This window comes from Pungitius pungitius, chromosome 16 (genome assembly GCF_949316345.1).
Source record: "Pungitius pungitius chromosome 16, fPunPun2.1, whole genome shotgun sequence".
Taxonomy (NCBI): Eukaryota; Metazoa; Chordata; class Actinopteri; order Perciformes; family Gasterosteidae; genus Pungitius; species Pungitius pungitius.
Genome location: NC_084915.1, coordinates 14,191,180 through 14,214,049, shown reverse-complemented (window position 1 = coordinate 14,214,049; position 22,870 = coordinate 14,191,180). Strand labels below are relative to the sequence as shown.

The 22,870-nt window shown below is 46.0% G+C and overlaps 1 protein-coding gene across 1 annotated transcript in view; it reads left to right on the top strand.

The window, feature by feature from the left end:
- kctd16b (potassium channel tetramerization domain containing 16b) overlaps positions 1-21,894 on the top strand; it is a 53,833-nt gene extending 31,939 nt beyond the window's left edge. Inside the window, exon 2 of the mRNA XM_037467134.2 lies at positions 20,507-21,894. Within this exon, the coding sequence (XP_037323031.1) occupies positions 20,507-20,964 (458 nt within the window). The 3' untranslated portion in view covers positions 20,965-21,894. The remainder of the gene's footprint in view (positions 1-20,506) is intronic.
- The last annotated feature ends 976 nt before the right edge of the window (positions 21,895-22,870 follow it).

Sequence of the window (22,870 nt, the reverse complement as noted above, 5' to 3'; positions counted from 1 at the left end):
TGCACCTCTTAGTTAGAAGGTGCGCGCATTACGAAAGGGGCTCGTCGGTTAATGTGCGGCCCTCCATTTTTCCCCCAGCTGGGACCTGTAATGTCTCTGTCAGAGTCAGAGGGAGAAATTGTCCAACATTTGCCGCCACTTCTTCAGGGAGCCCAATCGGAGTGGTTTGGGTGTCTTATCGTCTCTCATTACAGTGATGGAAGACTGGATCAATCCCTCACTCCCCGAGATCATTATCCAGTCATTCTTATTCCGCTGCCGCTGCTTCCAGGGAGAGTAATGCTAACCGGGCCCTGTAGCTCATCTCACCTCTGCAACTTCAGTTTGCGTCGACATGCTTCACAAAGTCATTTGGTCGGATCCGTTGCCTTTCAAAAAGAGTCTTGGCATACAGATCCGTTGAGGACAGAACCTGAAGGAAACGCCGCCGGAACATCCCGGCCGGAACTGAATTTTTGTTCTGAATCAATCCTATCCAATCATCCTGAACCGGCCCAGCGGCACTACATGTGGTTTTATTGCCTGAATGGGTGTATGTTCCACACAGAGGCTGGAACAGGAACCCGTGTATTACGTCTGCAGGGAGCACCGGAGCATGAACACGTCAAACACAAACCTCCCACCCTGACAGACCCGGTACGAGGCAGAACAAACGGCGGTCCAGTAAGGACATCATTTGTTGCTCCTGTTGTTGTTGTTGTTGTTGTCGTCCTTTTATGTCCCCTTCAGGAGAATCCAGTGTTTCTCTTTGATATTCATCCCACGTGTTCTTCAGATCAGCGGAAAGAGTGGAGTGAAGAGTGTGTTGGAGAGTCCTCTGTGATTGTCTGCTCTGCTTTGTCTGACCTACAATTCCCCATGCGAACACGCACACACGCACACACACACACACACAGAGGCATACGCTCTCTCTATCTCCCTCGATTGATTGCTGTAATCAAACAGGAGGCTGTAGCCAGGTCGTACGAGAGTGCCGTCCTATTTTCCACTTCCGCAGTCGGAATACGCCCGTTTTTTTTTTTCTTTTTTTTTTCTGCACGAGCAGGTCACGGAGTGAATGAGGTCGCAGGTAAGCAAGGAAACAAAAATGGCAAAACACAAAAAAAAACATCACGGCGGATAATAACCCCCCTATTCGCAGTGGTTAAAGAGTGGCACCAGGCACGGTTGGGGTGGCGGGGGGGAAAATGACACAGAGAGTGGAAGCAAATGCGCCATGTGTTGATTTATTCCGTCACATAATGCAATGTTTTTTCCTTCCTTCTTAAAGAAAGAAAAGGAAATAGTCCCTCCCGTCAGTGACGGTACGTGTGCACGCAGGTTAATCGGCTGGCAGAGGGACAACCTGGCAGACAGGCAACAGATACGGAGTCAGAGCAAAGACGAGGCGCTTCACAGCGGAGACGGTTTACGTTCAGACCTGCAGGCTCAGGTTACACTCACGCTGCTTTTTTTTTCTCTTCATTTAAATGGTAAAGACGCAGGTAAACAAGGCAGGAGTCCAAATGAAAACAACCTCGTACACGAGTTGTTGTGCTCTTCTCGCCTGGCGGTGGGTGCCAGGAGAGACAGCCGTGAGCTTTTCCACCCACTTCCATGAAAGTAAATCCAAAGCCGAGTGGAAATTTGAGGGGGAAATTATTTATTTAACTGTTTTGCACTCGACTCGGGCGGGAAAATTGGCATATGGATAAAAGGAAGCTCAAAGACACAAGAATAGCAGTGGATGGCAACCTAATTTCACACACACACACACACACACACACACACACACAGCTTGCATTGTCTTTTTGTAACGACGGACAAAGGGTTTTTCTTCTGAGGCTGAAATGCAAGTCAAAGATTCGTCTCATGAGGATTACAATGGCACCAAACCATCTTTTCTCTCCATTACTTCCCATGTGCCATTTGGGCTGAAAACAGGAGGAAATGACACGGCCCGGTCTCCTATAAAATACTTTTCTCATCCGACGCAGAGGCATTGTGAATTGCATTGAGAAAGGGCGTCGGTCCTTTTGATGTTGATTACGTCATAGCTTTTGATGCATCACATGGTCCACGCGGGGGACAAGAGCAGAGACTGCCGTTCACGTCCCCCCGCGGGGACCCGCACTTTGTTGGCCAAACCTAACCGAGTGCTTTTGTGGGGTTTCAAAACGCAATTGAGTGACTTCTCTTCAGCTCTGTTGTATTTTCCACCAAGTCCCCGAGAGAAATATCCATGTTCACCTGCAAGTTGCCAGCATTGTGTGTCGGCCCTTTGGTGCTGGGTGGGTAGCAAATATACTGCATGAGGACTTGGCATCCTCTACGGGCTTCTTACTACAAACAACGCTTCTGACATTGCACGCAGCCATTCTGCAACAGTAAATACATTATCGCCAAATTACGGAGGCTCAGTGCAGCTGTAATTGCTTCCAGATGTGACGTGTAGCCAAACAGACAAAAAGCTAATGGGGACAGACAGCCAGGAAGGAGACAGGGAGACAGGTGAGGTGTGATTCCTTTAAGTCTCAGGGGGGGGGGTTCTGAATTGCAGAACTGCACGAGATGCCACTTTATCGCACGTTGTAGTTTCCCTTTTGGGGTTTCTCTCTCTCCGCCGCCGCGTCCTTCACACAAAGTAGCGGTTATTTGATCTTGTGAAATGATTACAGCAATCTACGTGTTTGTGAGGGTGTCGCGGCGTGCAAACAAGGACAGAGGGAGCGGCTGGGCAGACCCGGAGGCGGGGGAGAAGGGGGGGGGGAGGCACGACGAACGAGTGCCATGGAGAAAACGGAGAAGCCAGACGTTATGAGAGACCCCGGACGGACTCGACTAGAGACGCCGGGCAAAGAGATGATGAAGGGACAAATAATGAAAAAAAAAGAAGAATGAGTCAGAGTAGAGCTGAGGAAAAAAAAGAAAAAAAAAGAAAGAGGGTTGATGCAGAGAGAGCGGAATCTGTGTGTATGTGTGAGTGCGTGTGAGACGGAGTGGAGGGCGAGATTAGGGAGGCAATATCAGCCTGTCCATCAACGCCACAGCGCCCGTGTCCTCTGTAAAACCATTTCATCCATCAGCCCGGAAGGCCTAGGTGTGCCTGCATGCCGATATCACAGCGACACACCTCAAATCCCCTGTTTTCCAACGCGGGGTCCAGCTCAGGGCTTCCTGCCGCGTGCCACGGATGCCGCTACCCATGAAACATTAGAGACGCCGCGCAATTATTATATATTTCGGATTGTGGTCAAACTAAATGGTTTGGGGCTGCTTTGATTCAATTTTCCACCAACTGGCTCTGTGCATCAGACGTTTTCTCTCTTTGTTGAACAAAGATGAAATAAAAATGAGTTTGCGGCGTCGCTAGTAGCGGGTCCGCTGTTTCCACCTGCCAGCAGGAGTCGATCATGTATCACTGTAAGAATAACAGTGAATGCATGCTGCCCAAAATAATGAACTGTCCCCAGGGAAATTGAAATGTCTAAAGTAAAAAAAAAAAAAAAAAAAGTGCTTTTTTTTATATTTACACCTTTTGAGCTAACAAAGCAGACAGTGGAAAATGAACCATATTCAAAAGCAAACGTGTCGACCCCCCCCCCGCCCCCCCAGCTCAACGTTTATTCCCTGTCACCTTTTCGACAAAGCGATCGGAGCCCGATTTAACACAGGCTTGAATGGCCGAACATCACATTCTGTCAGCGGTGCATCAGAGCCGCAGTGCTCTGAAAGTGGAGTACGGGCTTTTTGTAGGAGCTGCAAAGTGAGTCCGGGCTGAACCAGCTGCTGTGACCAGCCCCCCCCCCCCCCCCCCCCCTCAAAACAGAAGTACTGGCTTGCTGCCTGTGCAACGACACCCGTTTCCGCGCTCGATATGTAAATATCTTCTGCTCTGCCGGATAAGTTTTGACAGAGAGCCTGTCGAGCACCAGGCGAGCCTACCTAAAGGGCCCGTCGGGGCCGTTCTGCATGCTGTTTTTTAATTGGTCTGGAGAACAGTGGGAGCCTTTCAGGAACATTCACAGATTACCAGGCTGAAACTCAGACAATGTCCTAATTAGAAGACAACACGCGAGCAGGAGTTTCAGCCGTCTGTTCCAAATAAAGAAGCTACTAATATTAGCTCGTGGAGATGTTATGCAAGGTTTAAAAGTGCTCCTGGTGGTGATAACGTTGGATAAGCTGTGTCTCGTTTTACAGCCACTGCGTCTCAAACAGAGAGCTGAATACATGTTTTCACCCCTGGCTTGTTTGTTTTGTCAGCAGATGTAATGCAATCTGCAATGACGGATGGCTGCCGTCTCCTACCAGGAGATTGACCGACTACGTCTCACATTAAGTAAGCAGGAGCAGAACAAGTAAATCATGTTCACGTTAATGGCATGAATTAATTTCCAGATTTAATTAAACAAAGACACATCAAAACCTTTACTCTGTGACTATTCGCAGGTCACACATGACGGACAACGACCTCTTTTTAATAAACTTAAACTCTATTTCATCATCTGTTTGCTTTGCTTCCTGGAACTGTTTCGACCACGAGAGAACATTACGTTAAGTTCTGTCCTGCTCTCTGAAAATAACTTTGTCTCCATTTTCCTGCTCCGCTCAGGTGAATAATCAGGCAGGGACGTGGGCTTCAAATAAGATTTTCAGCCCTGCATGGCTCTGGTTTGGGGGAATTTACTCATTTTCTGCTGCGTGTGCATGCGCGTATTCCAGAAGCTCAGATGTGAGAGTCGCACTCGATTCACACAGCTTGGAACAAAGGAGCCTTCATTCATTGTGTCACTGTGTAAAGAGTCAAATGGAGAAAGAAAGACAGCCAAATGCTTACTCACACTGAACGAAAACTGCACGATGGCGACGGCGGCTTTCATGATGATGATGTTAATCGGCTTACTATAAAATCAAAGAAGGGGTGATGATGAGCAACTCTGAAATTAGCTCATAAACCTTTTTTTTTCATCTCTCCTTTTTTGTCAAGTTTGTCTCCGTCTAAAACCAAGTATCCGCATTTTTCCGTGAATGCACGTGATCCCGGAACCTTGTGCCTCATTTACAATATCCTCTTCCCTCTCTTTTTTAAAGCCCTGTGTTCCCTCTCTTTACATCAACGTCCATTAAAGGATTGTTCATCCATGTCATGCAGCGACACGCACTGAATGATGCATCATTTGAGGCTGTTACTGCCGAGTTAGTGCCATTGAGAACCTACCTTCAACTTTTGCAATACTCGCCTCTCTGTTTTATGTTGAGTACGTACGAAATATGGAGAAAAAAAAAAGATGAAGAAAAGAACAAAGGGGCAGTAATAAAGACAAATGGAATGGGTGTTCATTGCACCGCTATGTTGGGATTGAATGTCCGTTGCCTTGGATACGATGAATTCAAACACATAAGAGGAGAGAGAGAGAGAGAGAGAATAATGGAGAGAGAGAGAGAGAGAGAGAGAATAATGGAGAGAGAGAGAGAGCGACAGCGGGAACCAGCGTTTAGCATTGTGCCTTCTATCGATTCCACCCATCGCTCAGGTAATGGCCGAGACCACCCACCGAGGAGCAGATTAGGGACGTGGTTGCGTCTCGCACGGACTGCTGGATGTCTGGAGAGTGGCGGGGGAGCGGGGGGGGGGGGGGGGGGGGCTGAGGGAGGGTGAGGTTTGCAGTGAATCGGACATCCGAACGCTCAACGGGGTCTAATGGTGAAGGATGAGGAGAGGGGGGGGGGGGGGGGGGGGGAGGTGTCCGTACCCCGCGTCGTCCTGCTGAGTCACACGGCTTGCTCAAGGGAGCCGACATCTTTTCCTCTCCTCAGCACACGCGTGTCAAACGCAAGGCCCCCCCCCCCCCCCCGTCCGGTCGAACCGGTCAGCATCTGAAATGAGTTTGACACCCTTGGCTTAGCACATGAAGACCAAAGTTTATTTTTTAAATCAGTAGATCCATAGGTCGCATGATTGATATGAGGATTTGGGGGGGGGACCCGTTGGCGGTGGTAATAATTCCTCAGTTGGTTGCCATTCAACCACTACAGGCAAAGATGAGGATTTTATGACGTGCACATGCACTTCCAGAAAGGGAATCTAAGCATTGGATGAAGACGTGTTCAATTTGTTGACATTTTGTCAAAGGTTTTTACTGAGTCGGACTCTGGGTATCTCTGTGTATTACTCCATAAATCCCCAAAACTGACAGCAGCCACATTCCTGCCATTTATTTCGGAACCAAACACATCAATATGAATCACGCTATGAATGATACATGAAGACCAATCCCACCGTAACAACCCTCAGAATGCAAATGGGAAGTTGGGTGTATGTAAGTGCCACTAAAGTGGAGCTTTCTGCCTCGACGTATGAAAAAAAAAGGGTTTGGGGAAAATTATATATTGTCATTTTTACATTTTGCACCACATGGGGTTAGGTTTAAAATGTTGAATAGTAGATATCACCATTAAAAAAAAAAAATCAAGAATTCTTTTATTACGATAAGATGACGATTTGGTATGAAATTTTATATTAAGATCAAATATTCAAATAAGTCATTCACTTTTTTTTGCCCGAGTTCATACCAAAGATAATGTTAAATCATGTATTCATCATGTTAATGTGGAATATGTCCTTCTAGCTTTAGCCTGTATCAATAAAACTACTTTAGATGCAGGGATGCGACCGAGGACCCGGAGGCATTGTTAACGATTCCCACCTGTGGTTCTCAATGTCAAAATGCCTTCAGTGTAGAAGGGCCTACATGGAAGATGAGTCTCTCCTCTTCTCCTTTATGACACCGTCTCCTCTCCTGCTGCTGCCCGGGCGTCGTATGATGAACTGAAAATCTATTTGCCCCTGGTGGGAAACAGAGGAACACAGACACCCCCACTGTGTCATCAGGGCCCATTACAACAAAAGGGCCATATGTTATTGAACTGCACTAATAGGAGCTGATGGGATTGAGTGTGTGTGTGTGTGTGTGTGTGTGTTCATCTGTGTACCACAAGTAACTTCTTGTGCATTTGCACATACAGTCTATGTTGGTGTCTTTGTTACACTGCAAATGTGATTGGATGCTACGTGGCTGGAAGCTGTCGGATTGGCTAAATGTGTCAATACACAAAAAAACAAGCATACACTTTAAAAAGGTTTTAATCAAGTGCTCAACGTGTTTCACGAAATATAAATGTATATACGTATATTTATATCATTTGATTAATGTCACGGTTACTGATACCGGAGTACGGGAGAACCCAAATGCACGACTCGTACACGATGGACAAGACAGGAGGGTTTTAATCAAGGTTCAGGCAGGGTCAAAACCGGGAGATCCGTCAGGAGGCAAACAAGTCCAGAGGGGCAGGCAGGTAATCCGTAGACGAGGACAGGCAGGGTCAGAATCAGGAGGGCACACAGACAGGCAGACAAATCCAAAACGGGGCAGGCAGGTAAATCGGGGTCGAGGAACAGACGAGGTCGGAATCGAGAAAAACAGGATGGCTTCGGGAAACGCTGGAAAACTTGGTAGAACACACAAGACAATCTGGCAGTGAGCAACAGAATGTGACTGGCTTAAATAGTGAGTGACTGACGAGGGAAGGCACCACAGGTGAGGGTGAGGAGAACCAGGTGCAGGAAATCAGGTGACGAGGTGGGAGGATCTGAAATGACAGGAGAGTTAGTGAACATGCAGTGGAGATGAATAGACTATGATGTGAACACCCAGTGAAGATGAAAAATAAACTATGATGTGGACGTATGTGTGACAATTAATTATATATTAAAACACAATTATTTGAGAATCATTAGTGAGTTACATAACTAAAAACAATGCTTAATATATTTGAATAGAATCATTGATATATTTTTACACAAGAAAATATATTCCATCTAAATACGTCAAAACAAATAATAAAATGAATACAAACGATGAGTAAAAATATCTTGACGCATATCTCCAGCATGGTGAGTGTTTCCGTTCCTTAAATAGAATTATACTTGACCTCTCTACAGCGTCTGCCTCTCAGTGAAGACTGAATTATGTATGATGGAGAGCAGATGATTATGTGGGATGGATTTAAACTTCGACATACTGGGCCAATGGTACAGAACACTCATACTTCATGTCAGTCACCAGAAGCTCACATCATTCATTAGAATAACCGTTATTCACAGTAGCAGGTGCTCGCTCACTTTATTGACTCGTCATCGATGCACATGTGGTCACTTGTCCATTTCTTTTGGGGCCAACCAATCCCGAAATATCGTGACTCTTTTTTTTCTTTTGCCTCATTGTGTGTCCTCCTGTCTATGTTTCGGACCTGCCTGCTTAAAAAACAATAAATCACACATTGTGAAGGGTGGTGGAGCTGGAGACTGAGAGACGCCATACGGAGCTCCATCAGTGAGCTGTGGAAGAGCTAAATGCTGGGTGTCAGAAGACAGCCTGCTCCCGGTACATGGACGCACACACACACACACACACACACACACACACACACACACACACACGCGGATTGAGAAGTACACACACTAATGCTCGCCAGCTGCGTGAAAAGACGAGTGGCTTGATGACACTTAGCTTGAGATCCAGTCTGGTGACGCCCTAAAAGTCACATTGAGCCAAAGCCGTTTAAGTTAATGACCCAACGTTGTGTGTGCGCGTGTGTGTGTGTGTGTGTGTGTGTGTGTGTGTGAACACGCACAAAAGCACAATTGATTAACCAAAGTAACAAAACATTGTGGCGTTCTCAGCACGGGGCTTTCAATTAGTAAATTTGAAGTGACGTGATCCTTTTTATTTTGCTTTACGTCAGTACAAACTTGGTGTACGCGACGCTGGTGACACATCACTTTACTGCCAACTGCTTTTGCAATTGTCGCGCTCCGAGGCCCCTCCACCCCCACGTGCTGCACGAACGCGTGTGTGGGCGCGGGGCATGTGTGTGTGTGTGTGTGTGTGCTTGGTGGCTGTGCCCCACTTCCTCTACGTACCCACCGTGCACGGCCCTTAATGAGGCCCCTGGGAGGCTGTGCAGGGCTTGTGGTTATCCCAAAAAAATGCTCCTTTTTCCGACTCCATTTCAAAGCTGTTCTCTTCAAGGCAGCGCGCGGCCTTTGAAATGCCACCGACGCTTAGACGCCGTCCTTCCTTACTGACATGTTTTTTTTTTTTTTATCAGATCTGGCCAACATGACGATGTTGGACGCCCATTCGTTCAAATATTTCAGAAAAAGTGAGAAACCGCTGAGAGATGCGGGCAAAGAACAGCTCAGGGGCCACTTGCACGATGGGGGATTCTTGTTTGCACAAAGCTGTTTATTTTGACCCGTCACTCGGGGTCGAATCAGCGATGACGAACAGAACGAAGTAGGAAGAATGTCCGCCCGCAAATGGCCAAACCACCACGGACGTGACACTCGGGGAAGCTGCGAAGAAACAAGAGACCAAACGAAGGGGGAGAAGAGGGGCAGCAAATGTGCTGCAGAGAAAGAAGCAACAAGTCGAAGAATGTCCCTTCCCCTCCGGGAACATCCGTTTCCTTCTGGTTCACCAACTACGCCTTTTCCTTGACATCCTGTCTTTTAATGTTTTCTTTAAAAGCTCCCTGCTGGGAATACTGCAGGTAAAATGGGACAACTTGCAAGGAGTCTTTTTTTTTTTTCAGATGATGCTTGAGACCGAGGCACTTGAGTGGAGCGCACACAGGGAAAAGCAGCTCTCGAGTTGAAGTAGTGTTTTTTTTTTGCAGACTTCACGCGGATGAGATGTTAAACTGTCATAAGCGTGCACTCTTGCAGCCACCTGCCCAGAGGGAAAGGACTTAAGGAGGGAGGTTCACAACATCAGAAGATGGAAGTTGCGTTACAGCTCCGCCTAAATGGCCTAAATTGAAAATTATCCTTGCCGGGCCTCAGACCAAATCTCTCCACAGCTCATCGCATCTGTTTCCTCTCTCAGCTCTCCCTCACCACGAGGAAAAAGCAATTCCCGAGCATGTGGCCGCCCGCTTAAAAAAAAAAAAAAAAAAAAAAAAGAGTCAAATGGAATCGACAAAAAGAAGCACGATGGTACCGCAGATAAAGAGGCCGAGTACAGAGAGTCCTGCCAGGATGTGAGGGGATTTAACGCCACGATAAGGTTGTATTGATCAGACGCTTTTCATTCTGTACGCCCTGGGAAAAAAAAAACCAACAACAGCCCTTCTTAATCTTTCGCTTCATTTACTCCTCGGTCAATCCTTTCATCACGAAAACCACCCGCCCCAGACGTCGCTTCGTGTTTGTTTTTTGACGCTTATTCGCTGTAGGTGCAGCAGAAATCTTTTTTTTTTTTTTTTTTTTTTTTTTTTTCGCGATAAGGTTTATGAGCTCATTATTTTCTGCTTCTGCTGTATTTCATCCGGGCCCCCGGATTGGTTCCCGACGGACCACCGCTTCCCCGGCAAGTTGGGCCTCGGTCACTCACATGTTCGCATTCCAGGCCACGGAATGGACAACGCGGTTTACTTCCCGGGGCACTTGAGGGGTCTCGCTGCAGGCTCCTCGGGGGAAATCAGTGCCAGTTCCCGTGAATTGTTAAACTCAAGTGGTCACATGGGGCTGTGTGTTGAATGTTCACGAACTCCTTGCACCAGCAATGATACATTAGCATGTGTATTTGTATTTGTGTGATCTATGTGATGCGTATAAATGTGACAAAGATGCCTCTGGCAGCGCATAATAAGGTCTGATAAATAAGGGAAAAACCTGCATCACGCCACCAAGGAGTGTCCAATCCCTCACCTGATAATGTCCACCACATGCCAAGGCCTGCTGATGAATTAGGTTAACCAGGGTGTTCCTTGCGGGGAAGCGACATTCTTTAACTCAACCTACTCCAGATCTTGCCAAGAAGCATCTCTCTCCGTTTTTACCATCTCTCTGTGTCACATTCGACAGCCTCTTTTTTCCTTTACTTTCCCATTTTTTATTTTCTTGCCTTCCAATCGTTCTCATTCTGTGCGACCCATTTAATGATTTCCCACATTTAGTCAAAACACATCATCAATACAGGTTGTCTGAAAGTAAGCAATCGATACACAATGGTCCTTAATCATTATCCATTCATTCATCGAGTTATTATGCACTTTTCAGATAAGTAGAAAGAGATATGCTTTGGGACAAATACATTTCACTTCCTTGTAGTTAAGCTTAGCTTATTTGTGTGTCCCAGCAAACACACTATGCTTAAGATACATGCCTTGAACATTCTGTTATCATGACCGCTCAGAAACGGCAGGCCAGAAAACATCTTTTGCCTCCCAAAGAACACACCAAAACGGCAACACATCAGTGGCAGTCGGGGGGGGGGGGGGGGATGAAACATCTAAAGGATGATACACCAGAGGAGGGGAAGGAGGGATAGTTATTGAACATGTCCTGGACTCTGTCAAATCCGAGCTTCAAACTATTCCACAGTGCCTGCAGGTAAAAAAAAAAAAGAAAAAAGGAGGGTCAAATTTGGTGGGTTATTGAATGCAGCTGTAGAGTCTTGCATCATTTACAGACTACACTGGCTATTGGTTCAAGGATCCGAGCAGCAATACACACAAGGGCTCCATGCATCCAGCATCACGGCAACAGTGGTCCCTTTGAAAGACCGCAGCAATACTGTTTGAGTCTGCGTCACATCACACATGTGCACTCCACTTTACAAGGGCACCGTCGCAGCGCCCCGAACTAAGTGCCGCCCGCCCCAAAGACGGATGACTGACAGTGCCGGGGAGATTAATCGCTGCTGTAGAAGACCACAGAAAAGAATGACAAGTGAAGCGCAAATATCAATTACCATCGAGGATGGAGCGGCAAACTATGGACGTAGAGCAAGACGACTAAAAAGTTAGACTGCAGACGAAGAGGAAGAAAGAGAGGGAGGGAAAACTCTGCAGAGGCACTCCATTATGTTGGCAGCAAGGGGTAAAAGGGGTCAGGTGACAGATTGGTGGGGAGACAAAGGGTGGAGATTGACTGAGAATCTACGAAAGAAGCGGATGGAAAACGGAGCAAAAATGAGATGGACAGTCACTCGAGGGAAAAGGAGAAAATGAGAGACAATAAAGGCCTGATTTTGAAGTGAAATAACGTTATAAAAAGATGTAAAATGGTTCATCATTCCTCAGATAATGATAATGGTGGACGGAATTCCATTTAACCTCAGTTTCCAGTTTGAAACTCCAATAGTCACACCAGTAGTTTCCCCTACACCTCCCCCTTCTGCACACCCTCCACCCTTCGGCTGCAGGGTTTAGTTGTTACACTCCGCTCCGGGCTGCTCGCTTGGTTGCTTTCAGATTAAAAACCACTCTATTTTCTCACTGTAAAGAATCACCTGGTTGTGGGATCCAATTAATCAGCCGTGTTTACCCACTGGGGGACGTAGTCACATTCACACGGGAATGTTTGAGATCAGCACTAAGGAGCCACAATTGTAAAAAAAAAAGAAAAAAAACGCTATTAATTGCTTTTTCTCACCTTCAGTTTTTAATTCTACCGGCGTCTCGTTCGATCCAAAGGCCAGGTTTAACCTTTGCACGGACGCTGTGTCGATCTATAATTCACTTTTTGAGTAACATTGAGGTTTTCTGTTCAAGTTCATTAAAAATAAAAAGTGGGGTATGATTAATAAATGCGTCAAAGATATAGAAATAATGTGAAATAAGTAGACCTGAAGATAACATTGCGAGCTGGAAGTTGGAAAAAGTTAACAAACAACATAAGTATTTTCCAATAATCAGCAAATAATAATCTGAATCACACCAGAAGAGGAACGCGCAACGCTATTGTCTCATTTGTACAACTTATCGAAGAAATGCTACGGCTTTTTTTTTTTTTTTCTCTTTTTTTTTTCTCCAAACATTTCTCATCTAAAGTGTATTGATTGAAAGCATGATGGATGAATGAATAAATTCTATATAAGCAGCAACAGCGTGAGCGCTGATGGCCCCGAGTTGGTGTTTTTTCACAGATGGATCATTCATTTGCATCATGATGAATGTTTTGAAGACAGCGCTCCGCACGCGGCGGGTAGAAAAGGGGGAACAATTTGTGACGGTGCCCACTCCCCCAAAAAACTCTATTATTTGGAGAAGAGGCTTGATTGGTAATCAGTGGGATTGCACTTTAAGATGAAAATGTCTCCCTGCTTAATACCCCCTCACCCCCCCCCCGTCTCTATTGGGACAATCATGCCACTTCTGGTCTACGCTACTCATCGATGGTTCATTTTCGAACCGCAACTTGTTTGAATTCTTCTCATCCCCACTTCCCCCCCCCCCCCTACTGATACGGATAGTTCCCTCCACACATTCGACTAGAAACCACATTAAAAGCGAGCACAATTACATTCGGTATTACATTCGTTCGCGGGACTCGCGCCAATTTAGCCAAAGTACCTCTTGTGAACTCAAAGGAAAAAGCCTGCCGCTGTGTTTGTGGAACATGTGGGCAATTACAGGTGCAGAGGCACGTGTTACAGGCACTTTGAGGCGATTAAAGTCACCCCTACATTCACGGTGAAGACCCCAGGCATGTAGGAGAGGAGAAAATCAATCGATATGAAAGAAGGAAGGACAGCGAAGGGGAAATAAACGTGCAGCTAGAAATGAACTCTCGACAAAACAGTGTCCCCCTCTGAGGAGAGGAATGTAACACCTGCTCGTGGAGGAGAAGACATTTTCACTCAGCAGACACCCAAAACCCAATAACGTGCGTGACGAAGAGGGCCTCGGCGTGGAACGGGACCTTTAAATACAGGGGTGGAAACACGCTCGGCTGGTTAAGAGCAGCTGAGCAGTCCCGCCGCCTCTCGGGGGGGACTAATGATGCTGCGTCGAGTGAGGAAGAGGGAAAATAAATGTGTCACTCATCGTCTTTAATGCCAAACACCTAGAAAACAAAACAACCTGCTTGGAGGAAAAAACACACCTTTTGCCTTCTGCATGTGCGGGAATTACATTTGGCAGCTGATGCCTTCGGTCCCGGAAACACATCCACCAGGGACCAGGGACAGCTGGATCAATAAGTGACCAACCGGGCTTCTCCCCACAGCCAGAAGCCCGACAGCTGAGACGTAAAGGAGCTCCTGCAGGGTCCGACTTGATCAGCATCAAGTGTCCCGGGGGGCGAGGCTGCATTACTGCTCACTTTAGTTGGTGTCATTGTGACTTCACTTTGCACTGAGGATTTAATCAAATGAAACATTCATCCTTGTGTGGATACACAGATGATCACATTTTCAATACTGCTGCTGTACCTTAGTTAACAATAAAATACAATGTCTGAGCTTTTGAACAAAGATATAATGCATTTCAAAATCAGCACTGAACCAGAAAATAGACTCACAAATAGACTCACATTCCCAGAAAAACAAAAAGCCAGCGCATCATTTTGCCGTTTTTCTGATGGATTTCTCATCGGTCTGATGGTCAGAAGAGAAATACACTCTTTCATTTTGTTGTTACTCGGGTGGACTAAACACTCGCTCAAAAAATCACAACTTTTTGGGGGATTGTAGTAAAAGCATGGCAGTTGAGTTCATTAATAATAAGTAAAATGCAGTAGGAAGTATGAGCTGGGGCTTATTAAGGGAAAGTGTGCGCTTTACTTATTCTCATTGGGTGCATAGTTGAGTGTTTTGCTAAAGTAAGCTTGCAACAATCACACAATATAAGTGTCTGAGTGTATGATTCATGCATTATGTAGCATAAATCAGATGATAATCGTCACTGCTGGAAGGATTTAAGCTTTTTACTATCAGTAAGTATGTGGTTCTTGACGATCTCTGGCCCGATTGTTAGATAACATTTTGCTAATTGGCTTTATTTCCAGATACTATAAACGGCCCAATTTGTTGTCTGTCCAGCACAAATCCAACTACACCAGGGGAATTAAACTGACAGAATAGAATAAAAGGGGAGTAGCCGTGTCTGACACACAGAAACAGCCACTAGGACTGCTGACCTGCCAAAATCTAAAGTAAAAGCGAACAGAACAGAAACTTAGCCAGAGAAAATACCCCCCCCCCCCAAAAAAAAAAAAAACGTTAACAGAGAGAAAAATGGAAAATGAATGTCAGATGAAAACAGGAAAGGCGATCTAAGGAAGGAGGATTTAAAAGGAAGGAGGAGAAGGAGGGAGGAGAAGGAGTGTGTGGCAGAGAGATGCAGAAGGCAGCGTTGAGATGGAGAACAGAAAAAGAAACAACAAAAAAAAAAACTGAGGGCGAGGAAGTGATGGATAGAAGAGGTGTATTTGCTTCTGTTGTTCCAGCATCATTTATCTCAGGTGAACAGCCTCCCAGTGCCGAGAGTCTGTATGACAGAAATCAATCAGAGGCCAATCGCCCGTGCACTTCCTGCGATGCCCCCGACCCGTCGATACCGACATTAGGAGGGGAACGGTGCCGGAGAGACGCGGGCGGACAGAAAGATGGAGAGTGCCGAATAAAATGGAGAACAACAAAATGAAAACCAAAATAGAATAAATGAGTAGGGGGAGGCGATCCTTTCATGTGATCCCCAAACACAGCGCCGTTTCTAGGTTTGAAGATGTACCCCACGAGGCAGGACAAAAGAGAACGGTAGTGCACGAGTCGTTTGAAGACATTTTCGATGTAAAAAAACGTTTGCTGGCGTTTAATGAACGGGGACGGGGACGGGGGAAGATGATTAAAGAAGCTCTCCCTACGTTCTGCTGCACACCTCTGGAGTGTCCACCGATGTTCATTAGGAGATGACCTGCCGGTGTTCAGGGGGTCGAAGCTAAATGAAACGGCCAATCTTAGGGGACACAGAAGTTGCTCCAGGAGAAACTCACGCCGAAGAGTGCAGAACCAGGCCGGCAAAAGCATGAACCTTGTCCGGTTATAACCTTCGAATGAGTCGACAAAATACCTTGTGGACATGTTGATAGAAAATTCCGTTTGTTCATTTTATTCAACTGTGAGCACAGTGTGAGTCGGCCGGGCCTGAACTAACACAAGTTGTGAAGGTCCCCGCTAAGATCGATACATCGGAGCCCGCAGCACCTGTCAGGAAGCATTCCCTATGTGTGTGTGTGTGTGTGTGTGTGTGTGTGTCCCAATAGCTTGGGACAGCCATTACACCTTTAGTCAGACCTCTGGCCCACTTCAGAGAAACAACGTGAGCTCATGTGAACGGCTGCATATACAAGGCACGAACACACACACACACACACACACACGCACACAAAGGGTGTGTGCGCTCAGTGATGCTGGCCAGAGGCTGCCTGACACCTCCGGTGACACGAATGGGAACCCCACCTGACACCGGCCTCCCTTTCACTGCCCGACGGCATACAGATAATAGTTCCAAGGCCAATGTCACCTGCACACAGAGGGATGACCACAGGCGTGCTCTCTCTCACACACACACACACAAACACACACACACACACACACACACACACACTGCACTGTAACATGAATGATGTAACCTGTATGGTGGAAGTGACAAAAACACAAACAAGCCTGCCTATGGTGCTTCATTCGTCACATACTACACACACAGTATGTGCACACACACACACACACACACACACACACACAAACCATCAGGCACTCAGCCCTAAAGGAAAGTGTGACCTTACTCTCACACGAGAGCACAGGATGCCACATTTGGTATATTACTACAACGTATACTTTGGATAACATTTACATTACAGTCCCGGTAGCAGGAGCTCCAGGCACAGCCGGAGGGGTCCAGGTTCGAGCTGGCCTTCTTCCAGCTATTTATTATATATTATTATTATTATTACTTTTATCTGAGAAGACATGTTTGTCCGCAGCATTCTTCTCACCATCAGCATCATCAAGTTCTTGTTTGCACTATTTTGTAGTTTGATGTATTTGATACATTAACCGATTCGTAATTAATGCATATTAAACACATATTGGTGATAAAGCTTAACATTTCAGTTGTGTCACTAACAATAAAACTCTTTTTCCTCTTTTTTTTACAGTTTGGCCAAACACGCATTCAGCTACTAATACAGAACTGCCTTTGCTGCTTCTAAATGAACGCTCTGGATATTTAGTATAGTTATAGTTATAGTAAATGCTTAGTAGAGAGAGATTAAGAAGGTCAAAGGTGAAGCCAAATCCTCCATTATACGGGCTGTACATTGTTGGGAGTCACATGACGACTTGTATGACAAAACAAGGCAGTGACTACCCGCAAAGTGGTTATTTACCAATAATCATGTATGCGTGAATTTTTCACTAAACGTGCAAACAACACACATAAATATACAAATACCAGTTTTTTTAACCACTAACATCAATCAAATAAAGCCTCATGGGAACCTAATTAAAGTATCGCTGTGAAGCTGAGAGAATCGGAGCCACTCAATTACTTATTTACTCAGTTGTCATTGCTCGGATTCCTGAATGTTTTGTCCTCTATTGAATGATTTTTATTGGCCGATATGTCACCAAGCTCGAGGTTCTGACGGGAAAACTAAGTGGATCGATCGGATCCCTCCCTGGAAGTCCTTAGCGGTAGTAAGGCTAAGAGCTATATCATCTGTAAATGAAAGCAGCGTGCTTCTGTCAAGACCAACTGCCCCGAGTATATGTCATATAAAGTAGAGGCGCGCACACACACACTTACACTCACAAAACAAGCCAACAAGGCTCTTTAGGACCTTTGTTACGGCAGCTTCAGCCGTCTCATCGTGTTAATGTTATTCGGAGGGGGGGGGGGGGGGGGCAGATTGGCTGCTGGCAGACTTAATTCACCAGAGTCCGGGGCCATTCTGTAAAACACCAATTACGAGGTGTGTACCTCATCGATCAGAGAGCTGCGCGTTCACTCGGAGTGACACAAATTAAGTCACGTGCCCCCCCCCCCCCCCCCCCACACCCCCCAAACAAAGGTTTCAGAGGGAAACTCAAGTGCAGCAACCGCAAGGTTACGTGCAGCGGGGGGGGGGGGGGGGGGGGGGGGGCGCGATACGTATTCTACTAAATCCTGCTATTCCAGCTCAGTGAAAGCTGTGAGGGTCGGCCGTAATTGATAAGATCATTAGCTTGGTCCGGTCATGTTTATTTCATATACTGTCCTCCTGATGTTTACAATAAGAGATGATGTCACTCAAAGAGTCAAAGTGTCAAAGTCGTCCAAGACATAGCTTGATATCTTCTATTTATACTTATACATGAATATAACTTTGCTGTTTTTTACTCACAGGAAGGAATGAACTGCATGAACTGATTTGCGTCCCACCGCCTGTGCGTAAACAAGCCAAATACGTCGCTGAGGACAGAAAGTAAAAAGCGTGTATTTTAAGCAGCATTATTTATAGTTCGATCTCGTTTCAAGTGAAATGCTGAGCAGCACATGAAAAGAAACAACGGTGCCATTGAACTCGATGAGTAGAGGATGCATCAAAAGCAGAAGCGTGCGCTTTTGTCCGAGGGGCAGGTCTCAAAATGGGAATGGAGGGGCGTTGCATGTGTGTGTGTGTGTGTGTGTGTGTGTGTGTGTGTGTTTGCCTCGGTGGGGTTTGATCTCTCTCCTCGCCAAACAGAGCGGAGTCCATCAGCAACGGATACCCGTTTAATTATTCACGAGGGTTAGCTTGAAAAATACATGGCTTCCTCCCTGCAGCTGCAGCCTTTCACAGGTTCCTTTCCATCGCTGCTGTTTGGTCCTCGTTGGCGAAGGCCGTAACCTCTGGGCAGCTGCCTCAAACTCTCCAACGGTGTGATACATAATCTGTTAATACAAGGTGACGGGGGAGCAATCCAGACAGTTTTTAGAAATGAAAGGTTGTCAAGCTACGTACGGGTCAAATGATTACTCAAACCATAACTAAATGTAACTTAAGTAGGGGAGAGCGGGGCATGTTGTCACACTTTTCACACTGTCTAACATTTACTGAGCACCATACAACACAATGGTATAAATGTCATACCAAATGAAAGAAGGAAGTCTTGGGCACATATGTTGTATTCATAACATTTTCATATCTTATCTGATTATAGAGTTGTATACTGTAGAATAGAGAGAGTGCACTTGAGACAACTTGCCCCATCGGGGGGGTATGTTGTCACAATAGATTATCTAAAAATGAGCACAACTACTTAATTGTGAATATAGATTTTTTTTATTTTATTTTATTTTATTTCAAACCAGAACTAGAAACATAAACTAATGTCCCTGGAGAATCTGGAAAAACAATTATTCAAATCCAAACAATGCACCACTTAACTTTGCTGGAGATAACTTGATTAACCTAACCTCTGAACAAACAGATTCCCTATATCTGACTAATCAGACTCATCTTCAGAGTCACAATTCTGGCACACATAAATTGCCTGGCCGGAGGTACAATCAGCACATGCCCAATTGTTGCATTTAACACATTTCACCCAGGTCTGCTTTGGACGACTGTTAGAAAATGGCTCAACACAGACTAGGCAGAAGCACTCTTCGTCATCTGATGATGACTCTTGGTTTTTTCTTTTTTTTATCTGCCTTGTTCTTTGTAGGTCCAGATTTTGACTGTCCCCGTTGCTTCCCTTTCTTTTGGAACAGCTTTTTGAGAGAGTGATCCTTATTCTTTTCTATTTCTAGTTGCTGCTTCACTGGCGTGTCAGTAAGAATTCCTTTGCTGGCTTAGGGTTAGGTTCCTTTGCTCCTTACTTCCAGCCTTCAAAAACATTATAGCAATTACAAATAAATTAGCCTAATATCACATTTTTTTGAGAATGTTCAATGTGTTTATTTGTACAGGGGCAAATTGTCACATGTGACGACTTGCCCCAAAGTCAGTGAGACAACTTGCCCCAAACTGACATGTGTGTTAATGTTGGCTACATCTCAAGGTTAGCTTAACATACTACTTTAGCTAAGGTATCAAAAGACTCGAAAATGTCTCCTCTATTTTGTGCAAAATCATTATTTTTAACATTCATATATAACAATGTTGTATTGCATAAAATGTAAAGTGCAATTTTTTTACTTTTAAGCAGAAAAATAAGAAAATTGTGCTAACCTCAGATTAGAGTGACCTTGACCACATGTGAACTAGAAGTTGACTATAGAAGAAGAAGTCACACAAAGTGGCTATTTGATTTTTGAGATGGCCCCTCTAGTGTTGGAGTTATGACGAGTGTGACAACTTACCCGTGAGACAACATGCCCCGCTCTCCCCTAATCGTAATCTGAGGGCTGCTGAAAGTATGTCCCCATGACGTCGCTTAAGTTGCTTGAAGTACCATTGCCGGTGTAAATGTGAACATCTGTGGTGCGCTTGTCATTGGTTTTAGCTCCATCACGTGTTTTCAGCACGGATCTATGAGGGCAGTTCTCGAAAAACAGAAGTCTCTGATCGCTGTATTTGCAGCAGAGCTTCCTTCTGACTTTCCTTTTGACTCTTCCCCTGCCGCTCTCCTTGTGCCGCTGTGGTGTTCATCTCTAAAGCCCGTTCTCTCTCTCTCTCTCTCTCTCTCTCTCTCTCTCTCTCCAGGCGGCTCGTCGCGTTGGTCCTCCCCGCCGTGCGACTGCTGCTGCAAGAACCACAAGGGCGACGGCGAGGGCGAGAGCGGCACCTCGTTCAACGAGCTCTCCACCTCCAGCTCCGAGAGCCAGTCGGAGGCCGGCTCCCCGCAGGGGACGGTCATCTGCGGGCCGGTCAGCCGCCAGTCGCACCCCCGCGTGCAGACCCTGGACAGGCCGCCGAAGAAGGGCCCGGTCGCCGCGCTGCAGCACTCCGAACAGCGGCGGAAGAGCGACTTGCTGCGCACGCTCACGGCGAGCTCCCGCGACACCAGCACGTGCAAGAAGAGGCCGGCCAAGGAGAAGCCCACGGCCGAGGAGGAGTTGGAAAAGTGCATTCAAGACTTCCAGAAGATCAAGATCCCCGAGAGGTTCCCCGAGAGGAAGTACATGTGGCAGGCCGACTTGCTGAGAAAGTACCGCGTGTGAGCCCGGGTCGGCGGGGGGGGGGGGGGGGGGGTGACGGGACCCAGTGTGCAGACACGTGAGGCCAAGGATCAGTTTACATGTTTTTTTTTTATTGTGACTTTTGCAACAAAAAGGGAGAAAAACCACCGAACTCTTTAGAATCCAGACACTGGAAGAAAGGTCACCTTCATGCCAGTAGGCTTAAATGCTACACAGAAGCTAGTAAGAAGCATAAAAAAAACAGACTTATTTACATAGTACGTATGTGTGTGTGCGTGTGTGCGTGTGTGCGTGTGTGTGTGTGAGTAGTTTAGGCCTACAGTATGTATTGTAGGCATGTGCCGTACTTGCAGAATGCTTTACAGCCTTGAATATTTTATCCCCCGAAAGACAACCTCTACGAGCCGATCAAGCGACCGCAGGCTGCAGAAGGGGGTTACTGAGGGCTCCTGGTTGAAACCCCCCCCCCCGGTCCTCTGCCATCATTTTAATGGAAAACCATCACCGGAGCTACAATTTTATTCCACAGAGACAAACTGATTTAGTTTTTGACCGTGTGTTAATGTGTGTGTGTGTGTGTGTGTGTGTTTGCACCCAGGTGGCCTCGAGGTCATGAATACATCTGCATCAGGACCCATTAATAATTCATGCTGTCCCGACTATCACTATAAATACTCCGAGTGCTCAGCTGCCAGGCCGGCGGGTCAATTCCCCAACTTTTCAGACAACATTTTGGGATTTCTGAACTAGGAGGATTTCATCAGCAGCACAATTCATTTTCTTCTTTCTAATATCAGTTAAAATTACAACAACAACAAAAACGCACCCCAAAGTGAATCACACCACCTTCGCACGGCGTGGTTGGCTGTATGCGGAGCGACATCCCGGGTTTCGCGATTGCGACAGATAAGCGGTATGAGAGTGGAGGATGACATTTGACGGTCAAACCTGGGGGGGGCGGGGGGGGGGGGGGGGGGGGGTGGGAACACAGAGGCTCCGTTAAGAGAAGTCGGGCTTTGGCGCGCCCGTGCACGCACACACCTCTCTCCACTCATATGGAGACTCCCACGTCCCCGCACACTCGCACATACAAGGCCATCAATTACGAGGCTGTTGAAACCAATGCGGACTGTGACACCTGCAGTAAATGAATGGGACAGGATTTCTGCACTGCGCTAAAACCATCAGCTCAAACAGATGCTTTGTACCCCGTCTGTCGACAAGGTGATTGATAGCGATTCGTTTGAAGGGGTGCAAGGAAGGAGCTCGCAGACGTGGTTCTTGTTTACAGTAATCAAACGAAGCCCCTGGGTAACTTACAAAGACACGCCGGTCATGTGTTTAACCATCATTTATGTGTACGTGGATGTTTTCCTGGTTTAGTTAGTGTGATGCGTTGTGCCGTGGTAACAAAATCAACAAAGATGGCGGACTGTCTTTAAATAGTCTTTTTTTTTTTTTTTAAAGAGTGCAATTCCAAAACCTGGTTTAATATCCTAAGTGGGTTTATTCTTAATTCAGGTTGCAAATTAACTCGTTGACCACTGCAAAGGGAAAAAGCACAAAGGCGTTGCCGTTTAACGCAGTCCTCGTCAAAAACATCCATTGTTAGTGTTACCGAAATCCAAATCTCTGTTATAGGAGAGACACGTGTGAAAGAGCACATGTTAAAAAAGGATTGGACGGGTAGTGTACATCTAAACCAAACAAACACATGATTCAGTGAGAATTAGAGTTCAACACAACAAAATATTTCATTAGAAACCTGTGCTGCAGGGGGGGGGCAAAAAGAAGATTTGATCAGATATTATGAAGAATTAGCTGAAAAACAACTGGAACCAACAAACCAACTGTTTGTTGGTTCCAGTTTTTTGGCAAAACACTGATGATATTTGTGAATAGTGTGATAGACAACTATGATGACAGA